Source organism: Eucyclogobius newberryi, unplaced genomic scaffold (assembly GCF_026437365.1).
Source record: "Eucyclogobius newberryi isolate DKJ021-1_F unplaced genomic scaffold, fEucNew1.0.hap1 SCAF_18, whole genome shotgun sequence".
Taxonomy (NCBI): domain Eukaryota; kingdom Metazoa; phylum Chordata; class Actinopteri; order Gobiiformes; family Gobiidae; genus Eucyclogobius; species Eucyclogobius newberryi.
The window spans coordinates 22,323,210-22,334,189 of record NW_027315812.1 but is presented as its reverse complement, the minus strand read 5'-3'; the positions used below and the strand labels follow the sequence as shown (position 1 = coordinate 22,334,189).

At 39.9% G+C, this 10,980-nt stretch overlaps 1 protein-coding gene across 1 annotated transcript in view; it reads right to left on the bottom strand.

Moving 5' to 3' along the window:
- Positions 1-966: 966 nt before the first annotated feature.
- Positions 967-10,980, bottom strand: part of myo3a (myosin IIIA) — a 47,929-nt gene continuing 37,915 nt past the window's right edge. The window contains exons 29-35 of the mRNA XM_072451092.1: positions 10,787-10,910; positions 9,557-10,355; positions 8,352-8,496; positions 5,474-5,565; positions 4,808-4,848; positions 2,260-2,445; positions 967-1,339 (exon numbers count right to left, since the gene is read on the bottom strand). Coding sequence (XP_072307193.1) covers positions 1,225-1,339; positions 2,260-2,445; positions 4,808-4,848; positions 5,474-5,565; positions 8,352-8,496; positions 9,557-10,355; positions 10,787-10,910 — 1,502 coding nt within the window. The 3' untranslated portion in view covers positions 967-1,224. The remainder of the gene's footprint in view (positions 1,340-2,259; positions 2,446-4,807; positions 4,849-5,473; positions 5,566-8,351; positions 8,497-9,556; positions 10,356-10,786; positions 10,911-10,980) is intronic.

Below are 10,980 nucleotides of genomic sequence, written 5' to 3'. Positions count from 1 at the left end.
TTGTAGAGCGACGCCTGTAATTGGCCGCCTCCGGGAGGAGGAAGCAGCAGGGCTGAGGACACTTGGCTAAAATACATGACGTGCGCATTCCACCCTCCTTACAGGCACTGGTGGGGCGTCACCAGTTCAAAATTTACCATTCACACACCAGTGTATAACCTGTGCATTTGGTGATTATACAATTCAGGACGTGTCAAGTTTAGTTTAGATGAATTTCTATCACGCCTTATAGGATATGCGTTTGAAACCCCAAATTCATTCCGGAGGGGAAGCTAAGCTAGGACTTAAATAATCACTATCGAAATAGAGCAAAATGTGTCACTTCAAATGTTCTCTTTACTGAAATACTGGAGATAGAAGAGTCAATTTGACATCAGGTAAAAATGGCAAATTCAAAACACATGTTTCCCAAGTACGTGCTCCAGCTGATCCAGACCACATTTTACTCTTAGTTCTAATAAGTCAAAGCATGTCCTCTGTATGTTGTAATAGCTAAAGTACATCTGTTTTACTTTCCTTTGTCATAGATGCTCTCTTTACACTATAGTTGTGTTCAAAATGTGTTTTCATACGTAGTTCTGTCCATACAACACAAACCCCCTGGGGCATTTCTCCATTCAAATGTCAAATAAAGGTCAAGGGTTCAGTCTCACAGAAACGCTCACAGAAACATGACAGTCTGGTGATGTCAGTGTGATACCAGCAGGGCTATCTGGAAACATCTCTGTACTGTAGAAAATAAAGTAGAAGTCACATTCTGTGCCATTGCCTTTGACCCTCTTTAAGAGGGAGGTCTTGAATTACTCATAAGCAGTCACCGAAGGAAGAATATCTTTAATAGTCAGGTATTGAAAGGTATAATTCTGATATGCTCTCTCCACTTGCCTACTGGATTCACTTTAAATCTTAGTTTTCAGTTTAAGGAACGGAAACGTTGCAGCACAACAAAACCATGCAAATGTTCTATTCTGAAAAAAAGAGGCTTTGATTTATTTACATTTAACTCAGAAACAATAGACAGTTTATGGCAAGACTCTTGATAAGATGAAAACACAGTAAATTAAGCACAAAACACAAATATTAGCCAGAGCATTAAGTTCTCCATTTGCAATCTCTATTATCTTACAATATTATACACATAGAAAAGTGTCCAGTGACATTCAAATAATCCATTGTGACAACATAATTTGTCGACGTCAAATAAATGTGCAAGTTTGACAGCGGTCAGTACTGCTTGATGAGCTTCTGTCTCTGCGATGTCTTCCTCAGCAGGTGTCTGTAGTCGTAAGGTCTGTCCTCTTTTTGGCTTTCTGTGGAGGTCATTCTGGGAACCGAGCGCCTGCACACAACACATCGGGAACAATCTGGATTTTGAGCTCAAACAGAGGACAGAACAGAAAAGCACAAAAAACACACAACTACGAGAGAGATGTGGAGGAAGAGTGAACCGAGGAAAAACATGGAGTGATTCATGTTCAGGACAGATTCTCATTTGTCATGTTTGTGCGCTGTCAGAAGGAACGGCTTGGAGCTCTGGAGGGAAATACATGTACATGGAGTCATTTTTATGTTGTTTGACCTGGCACAAGGGCGGGTACAAACACACGGCCCGGGTCACAGGTTTTAGATTGGAGCTCGGCCTTAGCAGTGAATGCTTATGATTCTGTGTCTGTTTTTTATTGGATAGTTACCAGCAAAACAAAGCGCAATTGCACTCAACTACGTTAAGAACAATATGTATTTATGGCTATGTCATACTGTTCAGAGCAACAAAAATATTCAATATGGACCCTTTAAAGTGTGTAAAACAAAATGGAGGCAAAAGTGAAGTGGAACTAAATGTGAGTCCGATAGAGAAACTGGGATTAACCTCAGAATATGACAGAATATGAATTATATGTGGTTTTGTAAAGTAAAACAACTCAGTTTAAATATATTTACTATTGTATTTTACATTACATTTACATTTACTGGGAGATTTTTAGGAGCCACATGTTTAGGTTTTACTGGACAAAAATGTTGACAGCACAATAGTTTTTCCATTTTATCTTCAGATTTATTACATATACTTTACTACAGATCACTACACTTTTTGTGTGACATTTCTACCCTGGAAAGTCAAAATCGTTGTAGATAGGATGTCATGGTTTACTTCCTTTTGCCTCCATTCCTAGACTTTTGAACATTTTGATGACAGAGCATTTTAAAGGATCTGTTTAGTTGCAGATTTGATGTCAAAATATTTGTTATGGTCCAAACCTGTTCTGTGTATTGCGTGTTGGAGGAGGCTGTTCAGTCAGCGCCCTCTCTCTTTGCCCTGTCTTCTCTGGGGACACACTCCTGCTCCCAGACTCTAGCCTCTCCTCGGAGCGGCCCCTCTCAGGTGTGGAGCTGGGGGACAGGCCTGGGTAGTACTGGTCATTTACGTCCAGTAACTTCCCAGTACTGAAAGAGTAAAGAGTAATTCAAGAAACCATCACAATTAGTTAAATCGTTTTTTGCAGACTGATTAGAAAATGCAGATATTTAATAAAATAAAAGGCCTGTAAAGTAAACACTAACTTAGTCCAACATTGTCTCTGAGTGGATAACATTGGCATCTTATGATTCTCATCCAGCAAAATGCCTTTAAAAAGTATAGAATCATGCAGGCAATTTTTGTTCACAAATAGCCATTTTTACAATATACTTTATAGAGTGCACTAAAAGAGATACTTTAAAGGCGGTATGGACGATTTTTCGGCGATTTGAGAGCGCAGGCGGAAGTGCGCATGCGCACTTCCCCGTGCGGACTGATACAACACACACGTGCGTTTGTTTATTAGTGCAACGGAGCGCATCACATCGCTCGTCTCCCGTAGATTTCTGTCCACTTCTGCGTCAGCTCAAACTGTCTTTCTCCGTCTTCATTTTGCCCCGTACACTGAGGGAACTATATTATAATAGATCCATGCGCTTAGGCACGCGGAAACGTGGGGACGAACCGCACGCGGCTGCAGGTGAGCGATAGGAGCGTTTTATGATTGATATGTGGCAGGACAAATGATTTATCCACGCCACGAGGAAATATGATAAAAAAATTTGCTGAAAAAAATCGTCCATACCACCTTTAATACTTGTTTTGATGAAATGACTATGACATACGTAGATAAATATTAGACTGGATAACCAACTGCTCAAATAATATCTTATAAAGCATTTCATCTTCAAAGTTCTTGATAAATTCATACACATACATTTGCATATACATTGGTCGTTTTATCTTTAGCTACAATAGGGCTGTAATTATGGAGTCTGCAGTCTGCATCTCTGTGCCCACCAGACTGAGGATAAAGCAACTATCAGCTCCACAAAGGCTCATCTCACCGTGTCTGTCCTTCTCACCGTGCCTGTTCTGCAGCTGGACCTGGGCTTTAACCTCAATATGAACAGAGCCAGAGGAAGTTCAATACGCCTCACATATTTAACATATACTGATAACAGATAGCGTGTTTCCTGTAATTATCCTAGCACACTGGGCTTTGATTCACCGACACCACACGCTGCACAAGCCGCTTCCCTATGTTGGAGCCAGGACCAGGGGGGACGTGGCTGTGCCCTGTTGGTCAGCTTATGAACACTGGAGAGCTCCCCTCATCTTTGACCGGCTGCTGTTGCTAACCACCTTTGCTCCACTGTGTGTTGGGCAGCACTTGGCTGCATCGGGCAATAAACTATGGCAAATTTAATGTGCAGAAGCATTCTCCTCTAGATGCTAAGCTGACCCATGATGATTGTTGATACAAGATTAGAAGCAGCAGCGATCACTAAGGTGCATGGCAGAACTTCAACAATCAACACTACTGTTATAACCATGTTTTTAGTCGGATTATTATTTGTGAATGCTGTAATGAAAGTGGATTCAGTGTTAGCAAAACAGGGTAAAAAAAGACTCAATTTGAAAATGGACAAATTACACAATCTTTGGAAGAAATAGGACATTTATGTTGGACAACCTTCTTGATCTATTTTTTATATAAGGTAATTAGATTTTATTGTCACGTGATACTCTTTTTTAGTATTTTATTATTTTCTTCTCTCTCTGTGTCGTGTTTTGTTCAGTCACATTATTTTAAAAAAAAATGAAAGGGCAGAAACAGAACTAAAGCTGTCTAAAATAAAGCATGTGAGAGCCCAGGGAGCACCACTAGACCAACACAACTGCACACATAACTTCAGGGAATAGAAACACATTGTTAAGCACAGACAGATAACTTCATTTACAAATACAAGTACCTTCCCATAATGCACATGCATAATGCAAGATGTTGTAAGAAGAAGAACACACACCTCTTTTCTTTAGACTTACAGCCTTATATAAATCTCTGGGTGCTCTCTTAAATGCCCGCCCTCCTTCTTATCAGCTCCACACTCAGGCCTGCTCCTCCTCTACCTCCCACACGCTCCCATCCTCCTGCTGTCAGCGCGGGCCTCAGACGCTATCTTTCCTGCTGACCTTCTCATCCTTAATGATGCATGTAAACAGCCCCTGTCCATCGCCGCTGCTGCCTTTATTTATCTGCTAACAAATGATTACCCTTGATGTTCAGCCCCCCCCCACCTCCGTGTGTGTCTCTGGGGTAGTGTGGCCCCCTCTGACCCTATCACTCCATCTATCTGCTTTCTCTGTGTGGGATCTGTGTTTAATATGTAGGTATGCTCTTACATTGTCTCAAAGTAAAGGTGGTGTTAATGGGAAAGGTAGCATAAGCTGGAGGTGATCAGTAAAAAGTAAAGACGAGTTAAAGAAATGGAACTGGTCACTCACCCGTCTTTCCTGGGTTTGCGTTTATCGTCTTGGACTGAACGCTGAAAACAGTCAATAAATGCATTATTGTCATGTGACTTTTACCTTATCAATAGTTTTCTTTTGGTTTGTTTGCTATTAGCTGGATTCCAACGTTTAGTGGTAGTTGGTGTCACGATTACAGAAATTTTGTTCCACAAAATATAACATTTTTGTTTAGAGTGAGTATTCAAATGGAAAATAGTATTGTAGGTTGGTGCATCATTGTAGTTGTAGTAGTATTTGCAGAAAATATGTGCAGATATACTGAATTTCAAAAATGTATTTAAATGGGTTTTTTTAAACACATTTTGTGTGTGGACATTTTTGCATTACCTTGTCAAAACATGGTATTGATTTGCCTGATTCCCCAAAAACTAAAGTGGACTATATTTTACACTTTCACTTTCTATCAGTAGCAACAAATGCATTCATCCTCAAGCAGTATTGTACTGTATTTAAATACATTTTTAAAAAGAAACTTTGGGACTGTAAGCCAAGATAAACAGTTCAAGTTATTTTTAACATGTGGCCCATTATGATTGTACAAATACAACATTAAAACAAAACTGTAGTGTCAAAAGTAAAGTTCTTGTTTGATAATGCACTTGTTGAAAAGAGTAGTTGGAGTGTGGTGGGCCGGCTCACATGGATGAGGTTGTAGTAGGTGGACTCTTCCGGAGAGTTGAGAGTCTTGGGCTGCTGTGACCTGCGGGGGGTCCTCGAGGTCCTCTTCTCAGCTGAAACAGGACAACACCATATTTATTCAACAGGGCGTGTGTCCGAAAAAACAAAAAGGCCCATCTTAGTTACAGTATTGTCGATGTTACAGTACTGTGGCAATACATTTTCTGAAAATAATGATCATATTTGCAACAGAAATGAGCTTAGACGTGCTTGTAAATGTCTTGGTTGAAATACAAACTGTTTTGATTCAGAGATAACAGCTTTTTATGCACTTTTTTCACAGCTTTTATTCAAATTGAGCACATTTTCAAAACAGCATTTTTGACATTTTCTCCATAGTGACATTCACATCATCACGACACAAAACAGCACACGTTTGGTTTATCGTCGGCTTGTATTTTCAAGCTGCAGTTGCCAGCTCGCAGTAGTCATGGGTTAGACCTCGGTGGTAACATTACTGGGACAGACCACCGCAACCGCCACTCTGGCCATGTTGCCGCTATCGACCTGACCTCCATCTCCTCTGCAGTTTAACCCTTAGGCCTTTAACGGCTTTGAATTTTCCAACCTGCGACACATACATAAGTGTTCTATAACTTTGTGACAGTTCAATTCCTCATCATCGCTCTGGCATGAAATGGGAGGTGTAAATGCACAGTATGTACGAGCGTCGTGTAACTGTTGATGCGTGACCATGTTAATTCAATCCTAGCACTCATTGACCTTTGCTTACAGCTCGTGATTAATTACAACTAAGGCAGGAAAACGAATCCCAAACAATCCATCACGTACAAATTTGATGCAAAGGTGCGTTCAAACTTTATCGTTTTCATACCACGACTCCATTTAAAGGTCAATGCCTATTACCCCAATGACGACGGCCAATTTCACACTCTTATTATTAAACCCTGCCATAATTGTTGAAATGTTCGCTCGCAAAAACAAGATTAACATTTGATGACCTTTCCCATGAAGAACAATGTGACTCAGCCTTCATTTGGTGCGTAACAAGTGATTCGTATGAAGTCAGATTTATGAGGACGGACTAAATTGTCAATGGGGAAATGACCTGATGGGATAATGAGGAATTATTTTACAGGAGGTGGAGAAGTGGACATAATATTGGTAATTCATTCAGCAATATCCTCAGAAAACTTGTGATTGAAGGTGTAAGGTTTCTACTATTACTATTGATATTACTGTTGCAATTACTATTTACTGTTACTATTACTATTATCTGTATTACTGTTATTATTAGTTACTACTGCTATTATTATTGATATCACTATACTGTTACTGTTGTATTTACTGTACAGTAACTACTGTTGTAATGCTCTTTTGCTATTACTGTTATTATCTATACAGTATTACAATTGAACATACTATACCATTACTCTTACTATTACAGTTATTGTTACTATTACAATTACAACTACAGTAAAAACTACTATAATGCTATTATTGCCATTACAATTACGATTGCAGTCGCAGTTACAATTACTGTTACTATTGCTGTAACTATTACAATGACCATAATTTCTATTTCTATTGATGTTACAATTACTACCGGTACTTTTACAATTGCTATTGGTGCTATTGCTACTACTGTTACTATTACCATACTATTACAGTTACTAGTTACTATTACCATACTATTACTGTTACTATTACCGTACTATTACTATGACCATACTTTTACTGTTACTATTACAATGCTATTACAGTTACTATGACTATACTATTACTGTTACTATTACAATACTATTACTGTTACTATGACCATACTATTACTGTTACTATTACCATACTATTACTATGACTATACTATTATTGTTACTATTACCATACTATTACGCAACCATTACAATACTATTACTGTTACTATTACAATACTGTTACTGTTATTATTACCATACTATTACCATACTATTACTGTTACTATTACTATCAGCTGGCCAAATCTTAATAGTCTTGCAGATGAATACTGTCAGAAAGCCTTTGTAGTTTTAAGATGAGCAAGAAACAATTATATTTCTCCATCATCATTATATTATGACGTCCAAACCAAGATTAAAGATGACATTTTCTCCAGCAGCTTTTTTTCTTTCTCTCAGATGCTGAACTTTCAATTATCTCTTCCCCCTCCCCATCCAAAGCAATCAGACCTATCGTCCGTACACATCGCATTTTACTTTTCATGACACGTCAGCTAGAGGAGCGCTTCCTGTTTAGCCACTTGACTCGTCGGTTTTGCAGATGTAATCGCCGCCACACGGGGAAGAAAAGAGTGCGTGGCCGATGGATAGTATCAGTGCTGCCCACAGAAGCCCTGGACGACACAGTCTAGGGGTGAGCATGGGCGTACGCCAGGAAATACTGCCACTTGTTATAAGCGAGACGACAATTTATAACCATTAAGCGTTTTATAGTGATTTAATAATTGGCTTCGGGTTGAACAATTTTGGCTAAACTACAAGAATCATATCAATTTCAGAACATGTTTAAAAAGGCCTAAACTACAGGGTTATTAGCAGGTTTGATAGTAAGACCATAATAGAGACAGAATATTATGTTGTTGTTAGCATATTGGCTAAATCATTGGAATTGTGTAATCGTCACATTTTGGCACTACTTTTCCTGCTTCATACAGGTGCGTGATGCATTATTGGAGTGACTGGGAGTGATAAACTATGGCTTGTCATTCTTAATTATGCAATGAAAAACAATTCAGAACTTATTGTAAACACATATTAACCCAGGGTCTGCTCATGACATCGCTTTGCATGGCGTCTAATGGATGATAATGTGTTTTTCCCCAGGCCAATCTGCCTGATCTCACCTGATTGGGCAGTCGGAGGTGCGTGGCCGTTCACTGAGTCTCTCTTCACAGGGATGTCATTGTTCTCTGGCTTTGATTGATGGCCCTGGAGCATTTTGTTCAGTTTTTGCTGCAGGGTCGCAAAGTCCTGAGACGTCTCTGAGATCTGTGCACAAGCAAGCGAACAGAAAGAGAAATCAAGTCAACAAGGGACTAATTTATCTAAGTGCTTCTGAGTGGCATGTTTGTGTTTTAAAATGTCTTGCCTTTAGTGGCTTGGATTTACTGGAAATGGCAAATTTGACATTTTGCATTTTTTAACGTCTCCCACTCTCCAGAGAAAGTTTCGGTAAGCTACTTCCCTAGCCATAGCGGCCCAAGGACATAGCGCCAAAAAGGCACGGTGGATGAAGTGTCTTGCCCAAAGATACAACAACAGTAGGTATGGGTAAGAACTAGGACTGAACCACCAACCTATAAGTTATAATGTTATGATGGGAAGAGATGCTGTGGATGGTAAATGACAGACACAGGCTCAGTCGCAGGTAGATGAGTGGAGGGTTATCGATTATGGTAAGTTCAGAGGACAATGGCAGTTTGCTCATACTCTGTCTATGGTAGAACTAAGTATAATACATAGATAGAAAATGAAATACTGTTTTATAGGTATACTGTATACATACTGTATGGATGTAGCTGTTCCTGACTGACACTTATCTGGGCCTGTCTGACAAGTGAAGAAATATGAATGTTTCTGGAGAGATAGTAGATTTTATTATTCTAAATGCTGAGCTCCAAAAATAACCTTCTGACATCTGATGCACAGTGAAGTTCAGCAGGAAGTAGATCAGCTTTTAATAGCATGTAATCACGATGGAATCTAACACGGAAGAAAAACCTTTGATAAAGTCATGCTTACCACTCTACCAATTGACCCACCGTACGTGCTACTATATTTTGTGTCTGTAACTTCTCTGGTGGAGGGTCCCTCAACTGCTTGTCTCCATGGAGATGCTATTTCTTTGCCTGGAATGTTCCGCAGCATGGCATTAAACTTATAGACAAGCAGGTCAGCTAACTCAAAGTAAGAATGTTTTTTAAGGTGTTTTTGAGCAGTAAAAACATTCTATTCTAAGAAAATGCAAGATAGAAAGATACAATTAATGCCAAACTATGGAACATTTCAGGCAAAGCAATAACAGACTTTGTTAATCAGACTTTCTCACCTCTTTGGAGAACTCCTCTAGCTGCTCGGCTTCATTTTGTGCACTTTGCTTGTTGGCTTTGAGGTTCTTTCTCTCTTTGTATCCTCTGAAGTTGCTCTGGATCTTGACGGCGGCCTGCTCCTCCTCTTGCCTCTCCTTCTCTGTTTCGTCTTTGTGTTCAATCACCACATCTGAAACGTCCACCTCTCCCGCTTGCTCTTCTTTACTTTCCTCTGCCTTCTCCTCGTCCAGTCCCTCTTGGCCCTCCGCAGGTCCATCTTGACTCCCGTCTTCTTGCTTTGGAGTTTCCGGCTCTGCTTCCTCGTTGGCTTTGGCTTCATCTCCGTCATTTGGCGTGACCTCATTTGATTCTTCACCAGGTTGAGTTCCGTCTTGAACTTGAGCGTTGGTCTCATCTTCCAAATTGCTTTCTTGTTTGGTTTCTTCAGCTCCTACAGTATTCTCGATAACAGAGTCTTCTTCCACCTCTGTAAGCTCATCTTCTGCTACCTGTGTGCGGTCGCTGTCATCGCTTGGACTATCTTCTTCTCCACTGCCCCCTTCCCCAGTGATCTCATTTGGTATTTCTAGCTCAGCACCAGCCATAGTCTGCTTCCTCTCCTTAAACTTCTTCCTCTCCTTGTAGCCTCTGTAGTTGCTCTGAAGCACCACAGCAGCCTTAGCTTCCTCATCCTCGTTGGAGTCCGCTGGAGTTTTCTCTCCTGGCGTCTGTTCCTCCTCTGAAGTCTTCTCGGGTTCTGCTGTGGTTTGTTCTTGTTCTTGAGCAGCTTTATCTGCTTTTTCTTTCTCAATGGCCTCCCTGAAACATACAACAGGAACAGTGAAATAATGCATTAAAGCAGCCGCTAAAAGTCAATTAGAACATTCACAGGTATGCCAGACTCGAGGGCAGGGGGAAGCATTATTAAGCAGTAGAGCATTCTAACTAATGTAAACCATGGCTATTCATGGGTTTCTGCTTCCTTTTTTTAGGCCATTTTGACGATATACGATTAGGTTTTGAAATATTTATAATTACTGTATTCTATATATTAAAAAACAAAAACTGCTACTGCTTATTGCTTACTTCTTGTTCATATTGCTGGTGAGAAACAGTGTTTTTAGCTCAAAAAATTTAACTTTTACCCTATTAATCCTTTCTTTCTTTTCAATTCTTTTAAATCAGGATCTGATTGATAAAGTTGTGAAACTGCTGAATAAGTGCAAAACTAAACTGTTAAAATGTCTCACCGTTTCCTCTGGAAGCTCTTTCTCTCCTTGTGCCCTCTATATCGAGCCTGAATCTTTGTGGCAGCTTTGTTCTTCTCATCCACCAGCTCTTTGTATTTCCTTCTGGCGAGATAACCCAGACAAACTGCGAACAAACGATAATCAGATATGAAAAACATACTGCCTCGTGCTCTGTACATTCAAATGACTGAATC